Source organism: Wolffia australiana, chromosome 5 (assembly GCF_029677425.1).
Source record: "Wolffia australiana isolate 7733 chromosome 5, ASM2967742v1".
Lineage (NCBI taxonomy): Eukaryota > Viridiplantae > Streptophyta > Magnoliopsida > Alismatales > Araceae > Wolffia > Wolffia australiana.
In genome coordinates, this window is record NC_135839.1 from 4,196,138 (window position 1) to 4,217,149 (window position 21,012).

The 21,012-nt window shown below is 36.6% G+C and overlaps 1 protein-coding gene across 2 annotated transcripts; it reads right to left on the bottom strand.

Moving 5' to 3' along the window:
• Positions 1-11,894: 11,894 nt before the first annotated feature.
• Positions 11,895-19,977, bottom strand: ABCG7 (ABC-2 type transporter family protein). Of its 2 annotated transcripts, none has more exons than XM_078574919.1 (11): positions 19,679-19,977; positions 18,725-18,915; positions 18,491-18,641; positions 16,584-16,716; positions 15,757-15,958; positions 14,847-15,120; positions 14,578-14,709; positions 14,190-14,410; positions 12,995-13,207; positions 12,666-12,750; positions 11,895-12,206 (listed from the first exon to the last, which is right to left on the bottom strand). In XM_078574919.1, the coding sequence occupies exons 1-11, from the start codon at positions 19,970-19,972 to the stop codon at positions 12,054-12,056; spliced, it is 2,049 nt and encodes a 682-aa protein (XP_078431045.1). In that variant the 5' UTR covers positions 19,973-19,977; the 3' UTR covers positions 11,895-12,053. The 2 variants fall into 2 exon arrangements, with proteins under 2 accessions (XP_078431045.1, XP_078431046.1); XM_078574920.1 differs by lacking the exon at positions 19,679-19,977 and adding an exon at positions 19,076-19,568.
• Between the last annotated feature and the right edge of the window lie 1,035 nt (positions 19,978-21,012).

The following is a 21,012-nucleotide window of genomic DNA, read 5'->3' on the forward strand; positions in this document are numbered from 1 at the left end:
GCGGATGGCGGGAGAGAAATACCAATTTTTCCCCATCTCCCCATTTATATGAATTTTTTGACAGTTTTAAATAATTACTCCACAGACCTCATCTTTTATTTAATAGCGTGTGTACCCTTTTGTTTAATATGTTCCCTAAGGACCTAATTGTCTAGGGTAATTAATTACAGGGAAATTATAAGGAGTATAAATCCAGAGAAACAATGAAGTAGGAGGTTTTGGCACGTCTGGATGACAATGACGAGTGGTTGACGTTATGTCAAAGTCAAAGTCAACAAGGGTAGTTCAATTTTCCCTGGTCAATGTTTTCCGACTTAGATTTAGTAAACATTATGGTTGACATTTTAAACGTCGCCGGTATACTAATCCACAGAAAAATAAAGCAATGCATATAAAATCATATAATGAGCAGGGTTTGACACATCTAAACAACAATGACTAACGGTCAATCAACAGTCGAAGGCAATGTCTGCTGATTATAACTTAAGTCAAGGTCAATGAGGGCAGTTGACTTTCCCTGGTTAATGCTTTCTAACTTAGATTTAGTAAAAAATGCAGTTGAAATTTTAAACGTCATCCATAATTTATCAACGTCAACGAGAGTTGATGGCATTTAACGTTGATAGACTGCGTCGATTCCCTGTAGTAACTAACGATATCCTAGTCAACCATCCATGATAGAAATTCTTCAATGTGGGTAGATGACTTGACACCATAGGGCCTAATCATACTTGGTATCTCATCCATGCATATGATTAGATCATTGAGCTCTGCACTTATATTCTCCTAGTTAATGAAGTATTATAGAAATATTTTGACTTAAAGTCCAATCGTGATTGGACTTTGAGTCAAAATATTTTCTATTCTATGATGTCATGTACACAAAGTCACTTCTACAAGAATCCAAAGCAACACAAGGCAGAACTTTGGAAGATTTTTTAACTATGAACATGATGAATAATGCAAAATATAGCTCAATGATGCTATTGCATTGTGTCATCTCAATTCAGATACTCCAGATAGATGCTTGTCCAAAGTATCCCTGTATGAGCTTGCCCAACTTTCGTAGTTCACAAATCTCTAAAGTAAACCTTCCCACTGACCCCCGTCCAGAGATGATCATCTAGAAATATTACCAAATTCCTTATTGAAGCTTGGACACTGAATGGTAGCTAGATGATAATGCCAAAGAGGAATAGAGATACTTTTATGAAGCAAAAAGGGCAAAGATACCATCATTGTGTTTCATAATTATCCAGAAAAAATGTATGTGTGAGAAAGGTGTGAATAAAGTGGCCCAATATGGGATCAAAAGATAGTAAGTTGATGATTGTACAAATATATGAAGATCAAGGAGTATTTGGGATAAAAAAGATAGTAAGTTGATGATTGTACAAATATATGAAGATCAAGGAGTATTTGATAGAGTTAAATTCAATGTGATCGTAATGGTATGATTATGATGCAGCAAAAATTTTTACTGTGTTCACAAGAGATTAAGAGAGAGATACAAAAATCATCGTACATCAAAGCAAAAGGTGATCAACAGGTGTTCGTAACTTATTAGTTTCAGCTAAACTAGATCAAATGGAAAAAAAGGAAAATTTAATGTCAAAAGTACGATATGTCCATGAATCTTGAAATAAGAAGACATAATAGCTAATAATCCCCCAAAATCTGGGAAACCCCAAGGATGTTTTGGAGTTTACAAATGGTGAAAAATAGTTCAACTTGTTCATAATACCATGAATTTGATGAATGTATTGATAACACGCATTTGATAAGTTAATATGGACATATTTACATGTTTATTTACATCAAATTGTTTATATGTGCCTATCATCAAGCCTCAAATTGTTTATATTTTTCAAATGATATTTTAATTTTCCTAAATCTTTAAGTATTTTGGGCACTTTTCTAACAAATTCTAAAAGAAAATCAATTTTTGAGCCACTATATTATTTTTCCTATATGTTTCAATACTATATTCATAAATATAATGAATATAATTTATCATTTCCTCTTTCCCCATTCTATTTCACCATCATCCATCCATGACATGATGAATATTATTTTTTCCTAATCTTTTTGACATTATGTTCATGAAGATATGATTTTTCTACATCAAAATATGTATTTACTTATATTTTCTAGGTTGTATTTAATTTTATATAAAGTCTAAGATATTTTTCAGTTTTTTCTTTACATTAAGCCATGTGCCACCGTTCAATTTGTCGAATAGAAACCAGCTAGTGGTTGCGATTACTGATTGGCGATGGCCAATCATTAAATCTTAGTGGTGTCAGCCAATCATTAAACACAAATAATTATGGTATAGCGATTAGCAATGCCATAATTGCATTTATTACTAATGACTTCTTTTTCTTAATTTTTTAATTGCAGGCGTGATGTGGCCCCATCATAAACATACTCTTTTCGCATAAAAAGCCACGCACAGATTGAGGCGCAAAAATTTAAAATATTGATTTTCCATAACTTTGACTGGTCAACATTGAAAATATAGTCCAATGTGTCATGAGACACATGGCACAATGTGCACACATGGTGCACATGTGAGAAATCTTGTTTGTACCACATCACAACCGGACTATCTTTGTTATATATATATTAATATTATAATATTAAACCGTTATTCCTTGATTTTGTCTTTTCCAAAGACGACTTGTGGCAGTGTGAGAGTTGTCGATCGAGGATGACACGAGACAATCCGAGCCAATGACTACATTTAATGTGACGAAAAGAAAAAAACCCTAAAAAATGATATAACAACACTGACGAAGGAGAGGAGCGAGAATTATTTGGATTAAATTAATGGCTAGGAATTGTCCAACCTAATGGCTTGATTTCTGACGATCCAGAACTCCGATTGATCTGAAGTAATAAGGGTAGCTTTGTATTTGTGTCCTCTATCAATATATATGCTTTTATCTATAAATTGGGCCCCGTTCTTTCTTAAAAAACATATTAAATAACAATTCCTCCTAGATACGTGGATTGAAAGAAAGTGAAGTTTTGAATGTCCATCAAGAGTGTTTTTGGTGGCTTGAGTACTTAGAGACGACCGACAGAGAAATGTGAACACTGATCTGCACCAAGAAGATGCCTTGATACATAAGAACACATGGATCAAAGTTTAGTCTTGTGCCTTACATTTATCATTATTCAACAACTTCATTTAGGTAGATTATACTCATCATCACTATCCACCATCATCTATCCCCATCTATCGTCATGTGTCGTCCACATCATGTATCGCCTACGGCGTCACAATCTCATCACATGTGCCCCTTGATGTACCACAAATCAGGCATGTAAATCAACATTTTTTAAGGGGTTATGAAGTCATTTAATGAAATGAAGATGCATTTTTATATTAAATTCCATTTTTATGCAATTTTTCATCGATTATGCAAAATGTCCTATTTTAAATGACTTTTTGCATTGTTAAAAAATATTATAAAATTATTTGATTAAGTAGAAAGAAGAAAAATAATAAAGGAAAATAATAATAATAGTAATAACAATAATAGTAATAATGATAACATTAATAATAATAATAGTATACATATAAAACAAATAAAAATATAGGCTCTTAAGGAGCTGCCAAGGCGCAGCCAAGGCAGATGCACGGCATGCGCCACCCATAATCGTAGGCAAGGCCGCAGCCGCAGGCGACAGGCGCAGTGCAGGCACAGCCAAGGCAAGCGCCTCAAAGAGGCACCAGAGGTAACACCAGCTAGCGCCCAAGGTAAGTGTGAGGTTATTTCAATTCATTAGGACAAGAATTTCAGAATTTATATACTGCACCAGATTTTTTAAATCAGCAATATGGGATTTTTCAAAGCCGCACTTCTCAAACATAATCGGGTCGGGCCATTGATGGCAAGAGAATGATCGCGGCCCATCGGCACACAATCTCAAGAAAAATACACTTAAATCCAACTAGGCTTTGAGCCAACCCGGCCTGAAGCCCGTATCAAAAAGGGCCTTACTTAAAAGCAATGTTATAATCTTGACCATCGATTTTCTTTCGGAAGATCGAACAGTCAAGATCGTCTTTTTATTTTATTTTCTTTATTTTCTTTATTTTCTTTTATTTCCAAGCGACAACTCAGCCTTGAGCGCTGACTTGGACGAATGAAATATGAACACGTGGACAGTCGCAGTGACGTGGTGCAGTTGACGAAGCAGAGATCTACCAGAATAAAAGGGGTCCACAGCTACGATTTAATCATAGCCGCTGAACCCCCAACACTTGGATCTAACGGTCTAAAGTCATCATCAACTTTGTCCCATTTCCTCCACTGTCTCCGTCGCCGGAGTCGTTATTCTAGCTACAAAAAGGTGGATTTCCGCTGATTCGTCACTAGAGACGAAAATATCCCACATTGGTCAGGAAGGTCTTCAGACCGTTCCTGACCTATAAAGTGCTGTAAGTTGCCAGAAAATTTATCTTTTAACCAAATTCTCAATCGCGTTTCTGAATAAAAATTAGAGAGGGGAAGATCCTCCTTTTTTCATGTTCTTCTGATTGTCTCTGTCGACGGTAGTGACAGCGGCGCAGCCTGAAGGAGAACGTGAAGAGAATGATAGAATAAGTGAGAACTAAGAAGATTTACCTGGAAGGAATACTTCGACCAGGAACCGAGTCTGAAGCCATCGATGACTCCGAGATCGTGAGTAATTCCTGATCCACCATCGTCTGCTCGTCTCTCTTGGGTCTCTCGGTCAACGATGGTGACAGAGCTGTGACCTGAAGTGAGATTGACGAGGGAGAAGAGTGGAGGAAAGAGACATTCAAGAATTCTTATCTGAAGGATGACGCAGCTGGAGATGGATCACGAGCAATCGACGACCTGAGCTGGTGCATAATCTGGTAAGTAATTCAATTTTATAGTTAGTAGAACATTAATCACGGATTGAGGAATCATCCTCAATCCATCTCCTCGAAATAAGTCAATTTTGAGCAAACTATCAAAAATCAAAAACAATTCCCATTAAGGCATTTCTACAAACATCTTTCGTGCAAATTCTTCAAACGATCATTAAAACCATTTTAAATATTTTCAACCCAATTAAAAATCTCAAAAATATATAATAAAATCAAGGAAGATATACTTGCTATTCTATATACATGTTGAAATTAAATACTGTAAAAACCACTTTTTTCATTACAAAACTACATATAAACACATTTTCTTCTTTTAGGCATTATATCAAACACCTTTCCTCCGTACATTAATTCTCAAAATTCTTTTACCAAGCAACCTCTAAAAATCCTACAAAAATTTCCTAAAATCACTAATATATATCTTCTACATATCTATGAAATTTTAGGTCTAAATAAAATATTTAAAGAGGACTTTCTTTATAAATCTATATTAAATGCTTCATTGTTCTCTCTTAGACATTAAAACAAAGACCTAGTGGTGTATGTTTACTCTCTTACTTATTAATTAAATTCAACTCTAAGAGACATCACTGTGGAGATGACCTTACTCACAACTATACATTCCTGAGTAAGATTACAAATTAAAAATTTTATTTGATTGAAGCGAAAATAATAACAAAGACCGAAAATTCGCACACCATTTTCGTTTCGTCACCCCTCTCGATTTGTCCAAGAAAACCTAGACTACTATCTTTATCTCATTCATCACTCAACTTCTACTTCCACCACCTTCACCACCTTGTATCTGATGGATATTATGTGGTCGTCAAGCCAATCACACTACCATGTTTATTCAAGTTCATTGAATAAAATATTTAAGTTCATTATTATTCTGTGTGATGTTTGTAATGAAGTCCATGGACACATGCAATGATGTAGTGTATTATGATGAGATCATAATATATTGATCACTAATCTTTAAACATGTATTCTAAATATTTGTATTCCATGGTTAGTCGAGACAGACATCGAATTATCCGAATAGAATAGCACTAGCTGATCCTACTTATATGATAAGTATAGCTGATCATGTGGCTATTAGTGTGGCAACACCAAGGACAGATAGTGGTTGCTCTTTGGAGAAAGAGTTCACTGAATGGATCCATACGAATCCCTAAATGGTATTATACCTAAACGTCATTCAGGTTGATTCAAGTCACGGTTGTATAAGTGATCCACTGACCTGAGACACCAAGGACATCTCGCGAGTGGACGACTACATTTTGACTATGACTTACGACCCTCTAATCATAGGTTTCAAATAAGATATGGATGAGATATAGTAAGAAGCTTATAGAGATGATTGAGTGGTTAAGATGGGATCATCCTCCCTCGTATGAGAGGAGATTGACTCGAGGAAGAAGATGTAGAAAAATCCCTGGCCATGGTAGTGAGGATATTGGAGAAGGCGTTCTCCAATGATCCCCGATATGCATAAATACTAATTGAATGGCGTATTAGGGTTTGATGATAAATCATGCCCTAAGTGGTTAGAGAGTCTCGCACGGATGATGGAATATACATAGACGATAACCGATAACGGTAAAGGTTCCATGAGAGAGTACGAGACTACTCAGTATCTTCTAGAGCACGAGGTGTAGCTTGGCACCCCACGGGCTAGAAACTTAACCTATCGATTGGGTTAAATCTATCCTTATTTAATTGATCTATATGTTGATATAGTTAATTAATAAGGTTGGTCAATAAATGTTATTGGGCCATTGAAGTTATTAACTAGAACAATACATGGGCCTAGAGGGTCACACGCACACGGTCATAAAGGCATTGGTGGATATCTTTTACTTTGGAGAGTTTTTGAGAGAAACCTTAAGTGAAATATAAAGAGGGAAAGGGGTCTCATTTTAACCACACATGCAAGCCTAATTTGAGAGCCCCTCTCCCTTTCTCCACTCTCTTCTCCACTCATCCAAGGAAGAGTGTCTTCATGGTGAGGAAATCTTCAAGATTTTGAAGAAGAGTTGAAGAAGAAGACATGGAGATCCAAGCGCCGAGTGATCCCGTGGATACTTCTAGAGGACGGATGCGTGAATGGCTTCAGAAAAATCTTAGAGCGGCAAAGTCAAGGGTGGAACGAGTTCCCAAAAAGGTACTTTAAATGTTTTGTTTTAAAGATTGATTGAGAATCGTTTGACTATGCTTCCGCATCCATGGAAATGTGTTTTCCATGGACGAACCATGGCACCGAACCCAACAATATCATCCCATAATCTATATTCCGTCTTGCTTTCAAACCCTCCTATCTTTTATAAAACATTAAATTATTAAACTCAAAATTACTAAAATATAAATCAGATACCTCATCACATCTTCCTTACCTTTCATTTTTACTCGCTTCATTTACAATCCTCTATCTATCACTCGTGCAATACTTGCCTTAGTATTATTCAATAGGTGTTATCCCTATCTCTGATCACTACCTTCATCCTACAACTACCTCTTACGCTATATGTATTCCTTTTCATCATCTTAAATTCACCCGATAGAAAAAGCTATCCCCCTAAGATCCATTCCTTGAAGGAGACATTTTCTCATCACTAACTTGTCAAATTATTCATGAGTAAAGGTTTATAAATTTTATTGTCTAATCTCAAATCCACAATGGCGTAATTCTACCTTGTTTTCAAGTTTATAATGTATCGGTCATTGGTCCTCAAGTATAGTACATGGTTCCAATATAACACTAGCTTACAGATTTATTTTTTGTGTTCATTAGTAGTGACGAGAAAAAGTATCGCGATGTAATTGAAAAACACAAAATTATAATATCAACCCATGATAATCTTACAAATACCTTGATGTTTCACCTAAATTCAGATTTAATTCTAAGTCACACAAACTGTTTATTTTTATTTTTCAAACTAATGAGACCATTTCTAAGAAATGCATGATATCTCATATAAACCTTTCATTAACACAATACCCTGTGCACTTCAATTTTTTAAAAAAATTCAAAGAGATATTCTCACCCTGTGAAAGTTTAAGTCAACTATATAATTACCTTTTACTTACATGGGTGAAGTCTAAGTTAATGCATTTTAGATAAAATGCATATGTGTGTTTTTCCCTGAACTTTCCGAGAAGACTATGCCAAAATAAACCCTCAATCAACAGGGTTGACCCATTCCACATACAGTCACCTATATCATCAAGTGTGCACAACTTCAAATGCAAGGAACTATTGCAACTTACACATGCAATGTCTCAAGTTTAGAATTACAATCTTCTCGGATATAGATAGCTGACCTTTGACCATACGACCAACATGAAAATTCATTCAGTTAGGAATAATTTTTTTTACATACAGAGACATGTGTCCTTTAATAATTAAATGTGATAGCCAGTGATGACTTATCAAGTTTGCATATTCATATCCGAGTTAATTAGTTATCTTTATTGAACTTAGATATATAAAATATTTTTCATTGTCTATGATATTTTTACTAAAATGATTTCATAAATACAAAAGAATATTTAGGCATTTTTTGAAATAAAATTCATGGAGAAACTCCCATTATTGAGTCTACCTTATGAAGTTTTTTAAATAATGGAAAATTGCAATTATGATAGTTTTAACGAAAAGGGGATACTCCTGCCATACTTTATCTCTCTTATTTAATGTTTTTTTATCATTTTATGATTTTTTTTTACTAAGGCTTGTTACTTTTCAAGCTCATTTATATTTTGCTTAGCCTTAATTTTTAGTCCCTTTTTCTTGGTTCTTTTTAAAATTTCACTACAAGGAGCAAGAGACAAACCTCGCCCTTTGACAACAACTCCAGGCTGATTTTTAGCGTTAGCTAAACATAAAAGTTATTGACAAGATAAATCTGAATCCATAGGATCTCTGATTGTGTTGTTTGATTCAGGATTCTTAAAGTTATAGAAAGAGCAAAATTGCCTGCCTTCTAGAAATTGCTCTGTCAATGGCCTACATTATAAGATCACATCTAGACATTTTAATGTTTTTTTAATACAAAATTGCTTCCTGATGTTAATAAAATTCCATTTTATTTTAAATATTAGAATTTTTTAAGTTTGGCAGTTTTTATAAGTAAAAATTTTTCCCTCAAGGAATTGTGAGATCAAATATCTACTTAATTAGATCCTATTCTAGAGGGGTTTTAGAGATTTTTTGAGTTTTTACTAAATGAAAACGTTTTCTCTAACATCAATAAATTACATGGAACAAATCTTCACTATTACATGCATGGGAAAGATATCATAATTTGAATATTGGAGGATTAAGATAATAATATAGCCGCTATCAGATATCAAAACGAGGAAGAATAGAATCAAAGATTATAAAAACACATGATAAGAGAAAGATTTGAGCTGCTCCGAGCTTTTGACTTTCTTGATATTCTTGTTAAAGACCCATAGTGATTTGACTTGAGGAACCCTCACAAACCAATGTTTAGGGTTTGACAACTCCAAGGGATTGACTAAGTTGTAAATAAATCCCCTAGTTCACCCTATCATAAATCCCATTTCACAGATAGAAATATTATACATAGTTAACTACAGTAAAATTTTAGTTATTGTTCTAGACGGGAGCTAATTCATATGTTAATATTTAGCCACATAATGCGACATTGGGAATTCATGATCAACCCTTGAATGTGGAAATCCATAATAGCACATGAATAAACTTGAAAAGTTATTGAAATATAAAGACGAGTACAAGGGTCGTGAATCAGTTGACTGAGTTTCTTCTGCCTCACTTAGTTTGGTTTTAGGGTAACAATAAGTGTCGATAGGTTATAAACTTAGGGAAAAGATATTAATCTAGATTTTCAAAAAATATTTGTCTTAATATATAATAATAGCATTCCATGAATGTGTTATTTCAACTCTTGGAAATGTATTTATTGCCCCTAATATTTAAGGCATACTGCTTTGTCAAGGTGACAGTCGAGAGGGTCAATCCATGTCGTACCACTACCACATGCATAATTAAATAAAAAATAATATCCTTTCCATAAAGAGAGTAGTGATTCCCTTAGAAGTACCTCTGAGAAAGAGGGCGTCATCACCATTTATTGTTTTGGAATCATGCAAAACAACTGCAGAACATAATTAAGTTTAAAATCATCGTCATTATATAATGCAGAGTAATGATTCCCTCTAAAGTAGAATCTTTGAGTTTTTTGTAAATTTTGTGAATCAACCAAAATCCAGTGAATATATATATTTTTTAGATGATTGATGATAGTGAAATGGTTTTCGTGTAGTAATGAAGATAGATATAATATATATGTATATATATATTATTAATAACCATGCAAAAAGAGTTCTTGATACTACATTGCTCAAACACCCAGTCTTTATTGGTTTTCTAGTGAATAACATTTTTACACCCCACTGAAGAAAATGGGGATTATGTGCTTATATTCTCTTTAATGCTGATCGAAGTAGAAATGTATGTTCCACATGCATTACTTTTTTAACCAATATTTTGATTTTTTGGCAAAACACAGGGTCTTGCTACGTTGAATTTATGACTTTGTCATCACTATTTAACTATATAAATTCCTGGGGATATGCCCTTGTTTATTGTTTATTTTCTTCAAGCTTTCACTTATTATTCAGTGGAGCTTTTTTCTCTTTATGTATGGCTTTCTGTCCATCTTGCTTCTCCATTTTCATGTTTTTAATTGATTATTGTTGAACTGATGACATGGTTAAGATAGTATCAATATTACAGATATTGACATGAAAATGTTCATCTTGGCATGTTGTTAGGAAAAAATCCAATATACATTTAATACGATGCTCATTGATTCATAAGTTTGGGGTAATATGTACTGTGATGAAGCCCATTTCAACCCCCATCAAACAAATATTTCTCTTAATTATTTATTATGGCTTTTACGGTATCTTTTATATCAACAAGTTCAGCATCATGTATAAGAATCATTTATATGATAGAACCAGGGAAATAGAACTATACTGGCAAATAAATATTGTGTCATGTTTTTTTCTAAAACTTACAATCTCATAATCATTTGAAGTTTGGTAATAAAGTTATGGTAATGGTCTTTAATCATTATTTTAGAGAAGTATAAAAGTGGGGGTTAAAAATAGAAATCAACAAGTTTTTACAAAAAGATGTTGAAACCTCTGAATTCATTTTACTCCTTGCCAGGGAAAGCCATCACATTTTCCAGCTATTTCTACATTTTCATGTCATACTATGATGATCATCCAATAAACATTGATGATGACACATGATATCCTCTGCAGAACACTTCCAGATGAAGGGTCTCCATGCAGCTATTTCTATGTTGATTATCCAACCTACCTCATCAATTCATGATGACACATCTAATAACTAGCGCAACACACTTCCAGATCAAGGATCTCCATGCAGATATTTCAGCATTTTCATGTCATACTATGATGATCATGCAATCTACATCATCAGTTCATGATAACACATTTAATATCTAGCGCAACACACTTCCAGATCAAGGATCTCCATGCAGATATTCTACATTTTCATGTCATCCTATGATGATCATCAAATCGACATCATCAATTTATGATGACACATTTAATATCTAAGGCAGCACACTTCCAGATCAAGGATCTTCATGCAGTTATCTCGACATTTTCATGTCACTCAGCGATGACCATCCACTATACCTGTATACACACACCACTTGCTGATCTATAGCCCTAGAGTAACAATCAAAATTTCCTTCTGTATTTATATACTGGTATTGTAAAGTTTGATCTTAACTTCGCAACAGCTTTGAAGAACATTGGATAACCTCAGAACTTTGGTTCTTCAAGTCTCGAAGACCAGATCACACTTAAAGAATGAAAAGTCCAAATAAACTTCTTTCTTAAATATTTTAAAACATGAAGTAAAGTTCTGACTTTATCAGTGCAGTACATAAATGGAAATAAGGTTTACTTCATCCAAGTAAAGAAAGAGGTTGTTCAAGGTGGTAATCATGATCATGGTTACAGGATCTAAAGACCTAGAAATGATGTTAATTGAGGCAATATACTAAAGACATTGAACAATCTGGTAATTTATTTACCTGTTCATATGTTATTTCTTTAAAGGGGGTTGTAGCTGCTGATATTTAGGCTTGTTCCTCTCCAGGAGGAGATAAGTGGTCCAGTACCAGAACATGAGTATCCTGCCCTGAGCCCAAACAGTGTCTCTTATGCGACTTCCTCCAAAGGAAAGTCTCTCCAAGGCCTGAACAGCAAGAACACAGGGAAAAAAAGATTAATAGAAAGAGATTATGTCTCAGGAATTATTGAAATAATTGAAAATACGCGCCAAGAAACTAGAAAATCTCTCTTTAGGGTGAAAATATGGAGTACAGAGGTTTCTCGAGTAAGAAATGTAGCGAAAATCAACGGAGGAAATACTCGTAATTTGGGTTTGGATCTGTTTGTGAAAATGACGATGGACGAATCATCTTGATGGTGTTTTCACCATCGTCTCGTGATCGTATTGGCATCATCTTGTCATTGCTACCTGGTTCATCTAGTAACGAACACGAATGACTAAATTTGGGGATGTCAATGACGACAACCAATTTATCGTCGTATATTGACCTTATAATGAATGCTAAAGCGGAATCAACAATACTTTTCTTAACATTTAAGTTCATAAGTGAAAAAAGAATTATTATCCAGTAGTGTTCCTCACCTGTTCCCCAGTTTGGATGTGAAAAGAGTGCTGGTGCTCAAAGTCAAGACCCAGAAACTCGTTTATGCTTAGACCTTGAAAAGCCCTGCGTAAAATAGAAAAAAAATTATGAGATTACCATCGACACGTTAAGAAAATTATGGAATTCCATAATTAAGAAAATTATGAAAATTATGAAAAAAAATTATGGAATTCCATTTGCATGCACGCATTTCAACCCTAAAATGCCAAGAGAAAACAAATGTGCACTCAAAAAAAGTACATGCTCAACCATCATTGATAACTCCTGAATCTCAATTGATTTCAACAAAGAATTCAGATGAAATTACCATCGTATCAACGAAACTCGAGGGATCCATCGAAAGATCAAAGGCGTGTTTTCGGCATTCACATAATATCCTCCGAAAACGATGAAGACAGTCATGAGAGACGGACCCAACGCCATTGCTGCTTCAGTGGTGGGCACCATCGCTCCAACAGTCAAGCCCATGGCCGAAGCCGCAAAAGACTCAACCGTCACAATCCCACAGAACTTCAGAAATCTACAATTGGGAGAGAGAATATTAGAGCAAGAAATGGGAGAAAAAGAGAAATCATTAGAAAAAATGAGAAAATTCTAATGTGAAAACTTTATTCCTTGATTTGAGAACGAAGTATATTGTATCCAGCTTATACAATCACTAACATTTTTTGGAGTAAAAATTGAGGAGAAAAATAGGTTATTAACTCAAATTCATAAGGTATTAAAGAGATCTTTCCAGAAAAATAGCATCCTGACGTCTGGTTTTCTGCTAGGCGGTCACTTGTGTACTTAATTTCATAAACGGAAGAAAATAAGAAGTCGTTAGAAAAAAGCTAATGTGAAAATGTGATTTCTTGACCTGAAAGTGAAGTCAGCATGTTCAGTTCCTACAGGAACTTTAACGAACTTCTCAGAGACAAAACTTTAGGAGAAATCGAAATTATTCACTCAATTTTAGACGGTTTTAAGGAATGTCTATAAAGTTTAATAAATAAAAAAATAAAATAGCATCTTGACGTCTGCTTTTCAGTCACGTAGTCAGTTATGAACGAAAGACCAAAGTTCCATCGCACGAATACGTTCGTAAATGTGGAAGGGCAAAATGGTCATCATTGAATTAAACCTAAGAAAGAAAAAGATCTTTCCACACACAATCGGGATTCATCCTGATGCTAGATCTGATGGTGTTTCGAGAACTGATTACTCAATTTGGTTCATACAGAACTTACCGGATCCCATCCTGTTCCATTATCAAAGCCTCCCCATTAGTCTAATTTTTAATCATTCCACAGACCAGTTCGCCCTCTGTTCTGTCCAACCCCTCAGAACTGAAATGTATTGAAACTACAATCCCTGTAAAGGAAGACTGAACCAAAGTTCGTTCTGTCCATCCCAAAATGTAGTCCATCATCCATCCACAATCCTTATATTGACCTTTCGAACGATATTTTCAAGAAAAGTAATAATCAAATGAGACGGTAGTTAAAGGATGAGAGATCTACCTTGAAAGAGTGGGATGGAGGCGAGCCATGGGATAAAGAATTGTACCAAACATCAATGGGAATGCAGCGCTCACTGGAATCTCAGCCAATAACTTTGATAATAAATATGGCCCCAAGGTGTAAGATCCCTTGGCTCGTTCCCTGTCAACTATGGTTTTTTCCTTGGGAAATACACCCACCGTCTTTGTCAGAGCAGCCATTGCTGTATTGATCGCAGCAACCTTCAGTAATAATAAAAAAAGCAGAAGTCTTATTCCTGTGAACGTGGACCATCTAAAAGAGAAAAATAGCTGAACTTTGATTTTTTTGTCATAAAATTTAGAAGTTTATGGCGAAAATGCAATTTATTGTAAAGGTGGTACAGAATATTAGAAAACATTTTGGGAACCTGAAGTAATCCCATTCTGTCCTGTATTGATGTTTGTGATCTTCCCATTCTCCAGAAAACTGAGCCAAAAATCAGAGCCGATGCAACCGACATTCTTGCGCGTACTTTGTTAGTTGGTCCATCACGAGACGCCTAGAAAGAGGGAACACTTGTTAAGGAGTGAATTACCAGCATAATGTCAATAAATTAAACTACATGAAGATTATGAAAAAAATAGAAATGCAAATATGTACGACTACAAAAAGAAATACTAAGAGTAGCTTATATACCTGCAACCATGCTCGTTTGAGGAGCAACCAGAATTGCTTCCACCAACTACTTCGCCTTTTAGCTATTGGCCTTCTTTTAAATTTTAATTTATTATTGCCTTCCCTCACAGAAATGGGATTCGTGCACGGCATACTTGGCACGATCTGAGAGAACGCCTCAACAAGATCATCGATCCTCTTTTGCGACGAGTGTACAGTTTCGGCAGATGTGAAGTCGACGGAGATGAGATCTGCCAAAAACTCTGCCGGATTCACATGTTCAGGGCAATGGTACCTGGTGTGACCATGGGTCAGTGAATTATGAAAGTCTTAGAAAAAAGAAATAAATATGTCTAGACCGTTCTAGTTTAACGAAGAACATAAGATTTGATGCAAACGACATTTTAGATTATACTGTTTTTAGCCTTTTACCTGCTTACTAGAGGCCTAAGCTATGCTGTAAAAAAATGGCAACGTTAAGTAAACGACTGATCTTTCAATAGAAGAAGAATAATAATAAAATGTGTGGAGTCAACAATAAAAGCGTGAGATAAACTTTGACAAAAACTAAAAGATCATGTTTAAAAAAAAAAATTTCAGCACAAAAGTTTTTCAGAGCCCAACACCTTTTAACGTCCCGTAGATAATAATCTGCAAGCACATGTGATATCTTCCAACTCTATCTCGATTCAGTGTGAACTTAAATATACAACATTAGCAGTAGTAGGATTTAGACGATGCTCATATTTACACTATTTCATTCCGTAGGAGTAAAAGGTCTGTTATGTCGACATTTTCACAAAACATAGATCCTCGACGAAGCTGCATATTCACCAACTAAACCAACAAGTAACGATTTTATAGAAAACCAGAGGAAAGTAATCACTAAAACTCATTGACGGAAGTTAGGGCACTTAAGTATAGGGACAACCCAAACTTCGCAAAGTAGGATAGTGGTTCTTCTTTCGCTGGACCCATATAAACGACAGAGCCTTCAGTCAACAGGATGAGGTCATCAAACTTGCTATATATAGAACTTCTTGGCTGGTGTATGGAACATATTACTGTATGCCCATCCAGGGCAAGTTTCTGCAGGGTCTCCATCACCTTTTCTGCTTGGAATGCATCAAGCCCTGCAAAGAAAAATAGCAACGTTAGCAAATATCCTAGTTTTTGCCGTATCAAAAGGAAGCCCGGGTGCAGTGGAGAAATTCAATGGTTCTTCAAATCATTCTTTTCTAACCACCAGTGAACAACGACAGAGGGAGAGAGAAGAGAATAAGCATGACAATAACACGTCAATAAATAAAAGTCCTTAGGAGCTGGTAAAGTAGAAAGATTGCAATGAAACGTGAATAGATAGAACACTATAAACGAGAAGAAGAAGAAGAAGGGTCAGTTTCTAAGAGCTCATAGCCCATTTGAAATAACTTGGAGCAATTCCAATAAAATCTGTTTCGATACTATGACCATCATTTAAAGAGAGAAAAATTTGTTTGCCTTACTTAATCAGTTATTGAGGAAATTTTATCTTAAAGCAGTTTGAACAATCAAAACATCATAACGACAGACAATCGATGAACTTTTGTTTTCCGATAAAAATTAAATATAAGACAATCTCTAACACGAACTTAACAGATTTTCAGTTCCACAAGTCACACTTGATGACTATATTCTCAGATATGACATTTCAACAAATTTCAACAACTTTCTGGAGTCAGGTATTTTAGAAAAGAAAAGGCAAAATGTACAACGAACCTGTGGTTGGTTCATCAGCAAATATGAGAGACGGACTTGCAATTAGTTCACACGCAAGGGAAAGACGCTTCTTCTCACCACCACTGATGCCTCGGACTTTGGCATCTCCAACCATTGAATCAGAACAATTGATCTGATAAAGTACGACAACAAAATAGTTTTGTTTTCAAAAAAACAATAAAACAGTTTTATCAGTATGGTTTTCAATTTTAAGGTGAAAAACAACTAAAGATTATGTGGCCCATCGCAGCCATGATTACCATATCAAACATTTTCCCCCGGTAGAGTCCTGATAAGGACAAGTTGGGTCTTTCGCATAATTTTCTCACACAAATGTAAGTGTAGAAAACCTCTAGTGTAGTTAAATCGGTTAATAGAGTTTTGGTATTATTACCATTGCCCAACTCTCAGGGAGGCAGGGCTCCTCCTGGCACCCTGCTCTCTATTCTGTCTCTCCACTTCTCTGGTAGAGTCCTGATAAGGACTCATCACAGATGACCCAGTCAACCCAGAGGCTCAGTCAGTGTCAGGTAGGAAAAATAACTGATCCTTGAACAAACTTAGGGCTATAATACACCCTTGTAAATTTGCAAGACACACTCTTAGACAAATTATTCTTTGGAGCTTTCTTGGCACGAGTAGCGAGCAAGTAATTGTGATTCAGAAGCTCTTGAGGCTAAGGCCAATCTAGCTTTCATCATCTTCTTCTTTCCTCCTTCGTTCAATCTTCCTCCTATTTTCCTCCAATCTTCCTCCCCCATTTCATGATTCTCAATACTTCTCAATCCAGACACTATGACACTCGCTTCAGCAGTATAACTTCTTCCCTACGGAGTTCAACAGAAATACATGCTTACTTTAGAAAGCCATGAATTTAATAAATCTAGATAATGGAGCCTTATTGAAGCCATGCTTTGAGGAGCTGGAGGGTATGCTACAGAAAGCTGGGAACAGCGCGGGCCATCTTTTTCGGTAATGGATGCCTATAAGAAGATCAGAGATGGAGCATCAGAGGATTCACTGATCAGCTCAGCATGAGCCTTGTTGTGCAAACACAAGGTCCCTCTCAAGGTGCGGATCTTCAGTTGGCTGTTGAGGAGATGACAACTGGTGACAAGAGTCTTTCAAAGGCCTCAACTAAATGCCCTATGTGCACAAGGGCGACGAAGACTGTTCTCACCTCTTCTTCACTTGTCAGTTCGCCCAGGGAGCCTGTACATCACAGCAGGTTTCAGGGGTGAATGTCTCATCAGACAGATACTGTAGCAAGCGGGGATGGGAAATTCTCCTTGTGGTGCTATGGCCAATCAGGCTGCATCACAATAACGTGGTATTTATGGGGAGGATGGTCTTGATGGATAGTGTAATTCACGACACGAAGATGCTAATGTCCTATTGGTTTGGCAGGGGATAAAGAAAGGTCCAATTCAGACACTATGTGTATGAATAGTCTATAAATTTTAATAGCATCAGGTTGATCACCACTTTTTGGGATGTCTTCCTTATTTTCTACAAAAAAAATAGGTAAGCATGGAGCAGGCATTCCCAGGTTCAAAATTTTCTTTTACACAGCTCTGAACAAAACATAGAAAACCACTACAAATTTACTTTGAAAAGCAGCAACTAACGAAAATTAAGTCAATGTGGGTGAAGATCCATGAATAAACTTCACCATTAAAACAATAAAATATTGGAAAGCCCAATGATTCTTTTCTTCCCATTATGGGCACAACAGTCATCTGAGTATCTTTATATTGGTATGCAATTAAGCCTAAAGCAATGAAACGATATGCCTTTCCGTTGCACTCTTGCTTCCGCACTAACGATAAAATTTTCATTTCTTTGCTCATTGGTTGCAGAAAATTGATAGCTTTTTTTTTTGAAAAGTAGAAAAATTGATAGCTTACCAAGCCCAGTCGGAACAGCAAGCTTTTCACGTACGCTTCTCTTGCTTCTGCTGTCATGTCATCTGGGAGCTGAAGCTCAGCTGCCAGAGAAAGAGTCTCCCGCACAGTAAGTTGTGAGAAGAAGAGGTCCTCTTGCCTCAAGAAGGCAATCCTGCAAAAAAACGAAAGAAATATTTAGCAACAACTACGTTTTAAAGGCGTTATGCATGATTTTCTGAGATGGAAAGTCCAAACTTGTAATCTCCACCACTTATTGGCCGGCCATTAACGTCCAGACTTCCTGACAGCTGCAAACGGTCAGACGCCGCAAGCTGCCTGGCAAGGACGTTGATCAATGTTGTCTTCCCTGATCCAGAAGGACCCATAATCGCCAGCAGTCTTCCAGGTTTTGCCTCTCCACTAACTCTACTGAGTAGAAATCTCACCTAAAAGGCACACCACAGGTATAAGAGGCTCTGACCATGAATGCGTGCCAACATGAAGAAAAACTCATTTTATGGTCGAAGAAAAGCAACATTTATAAATTAATGTCGTTCTAAGATCAATGGTGCCGATCAACATGCACGAAACTCCCAAGAAACTCACATAATTTTTGAAATACTGTAACATATTTCAGAAGACAGCCGTAGTTCTAGGAAAGTGGACTGCACGGAGAGCGCAGAATGATGAACTCACAACCTTGCCAAGCGTATCCGAGAGAGAAATGATACCGATCATTAGAAATTGACAAGCTGTTTTCAGATCAATGGCGCCGATCAATACGCAATAAACTTGAAAAACTTCAGGTAATATTTGAAACACTTAAAAATCGCATTAAAACCGAATGGCATGAGACGGCTGCAGTTCTCGAGAGGTCAGAATGATGATCTCACAACCGTGCCACGCTTATCAGACAGAGTAACGGTACCGATCATTAGAAATTAAGAAGCTTTTCACAGATCAATGATGCCGATCAACACACAACAAACTTGAAAAACTTCAGATAGTATTTCAAACACTTAAAAACCTCATTAAAACCAAATAACAGAAGACAACAGCATTTCTCGTGAGGGCAGACTGAAACTCACAGTAAACACACAAAAAATTTCAAAAAAAGAAAACTTCAGAAAAAATCTTCGAAATACTATAAAATTATCATTAAAACAGAATGACAGGAAACAGCAGCAGTGCGCAGAGTGATGAACTCGCCATCTTCCCACGCTTATCAGAAAGAACACATGAAATGTTACTCCAGCGCAATGTGACAGGAGGCACAGATCCATTCCGAGCTTCGGCATCTTCCGACGGGCTCTGTTCACTGTCTTCTTCTTCTTCTTCTTCTTCCTCTTCTTCCCGCTCCGGAGGAGGGAGAATCTCGGGACCAGGGCCAGCGACGAGTCTGAGGAAGAAGGCAGCGAGGAGAGCCCCGGCGATCTGCCCTAGGCCATTACCGGCGGCCATTCGAAGAGCTCGAGCTCCCTTCCCTCCGAGACTCCCCGCCATTGAAGCTATCCAGAGATCGTCTACGCGGGATCACGTATTTATACCAAATCTCGTTGACGGATGATAACTCGTCATCCGTCCGTTCTGACTGACTGAGTGAGTTACGTTCTGTTTTGTTCGTTCCGTCCCGTTGCGTCGTCCAGTAGTCACTGGTTTAATATTGGACAGGGATCATCAAACGTCATCCGTCACGTCACACGTCACCGTGACAGACAAGCGACGGATGATGTGATGGTGACAAGTGACAGGCTGTGCGTGACGGTGACGGGATACCCCGGACGCGTGACGTGACGACAGGTCTGTCACGGATGACGAACATGACGGATTAACATAGTAAAATAAATATTATAAATAATAACATAGTAAAATAAATAATATTATATTTCGACTATGCTTATTAACATAGTAAAAATAAATATTATTATTTCTGTCACCGGTGATGGTGACGCAAGACGGGCTGTGCATGACGGTGACGTGACGGTGACGGGATACCCCCGACGCGTGACGTGACGACAAGTCCGTCACGGATGACGAACATGACGGATTAACATAGTAAAATAAATATTATAAATAATAACATAGTAAAATAAATAATATTATATTTCGACTATGTTTATTAACATAGTAAAAATAAATTATTATTATTTCTGTCACCGGTGACGGTGACGGTGACGTGACGGAACGAGGAAGAAGGGATGTGTGACAAGTACGTGAGGGAATTTTTCAAAATCCTCGGACGCGTGACGAGACGGTGACGTGACGAACATTTCGTCACGTCACTGTTCGTCACGCATCGTTATCCGTCCCATCACATCCGGGGCGTCAGGTCCCGGACGTGCCGTTCCCTAATTGGACTCATACAACACATCATCCGTCTCATTCTTAATCTCGTTGTCATTCCATTAAATAGTAAATCACTGGCTACTAGACAACGGAACGGGATGGAACAGAACAAAACAGAACGTAACTCAGTTATAATGGGGCCGATCACCTATTTATACTTAATCTCACTGACGGATGGCAACACGTCATCCGTCCCG

What these genes read in the sequence shown, in the direction of transcription:
- ABCG7 (XM_078574919.1), bottom strand. Translation starts at nt 19,972, where the DNA reads ATGGCGGGGAGTCTCGGAGGGAAGGGAGCTCGAGCTCTTCGAATGGCC. An exon ending in TCCTACTTTGCGAAGTTTGG is followed by an intron (nt 15,121 to 15,756) that starts GTTGTCCCTATA and finishes TGGTCACACCAG; the next exon opens with GTACCATTGCCCTGAACATG. An exon ending in CTCCATCCCACTCTTTCAAG is followed by an intron (nt 13,208 to 14,189) that starts GTAGATCTCTCA and finishes TCCCAATTGTAG; the next exon opens with ATTTCTGAAGTTCTGTGGGA.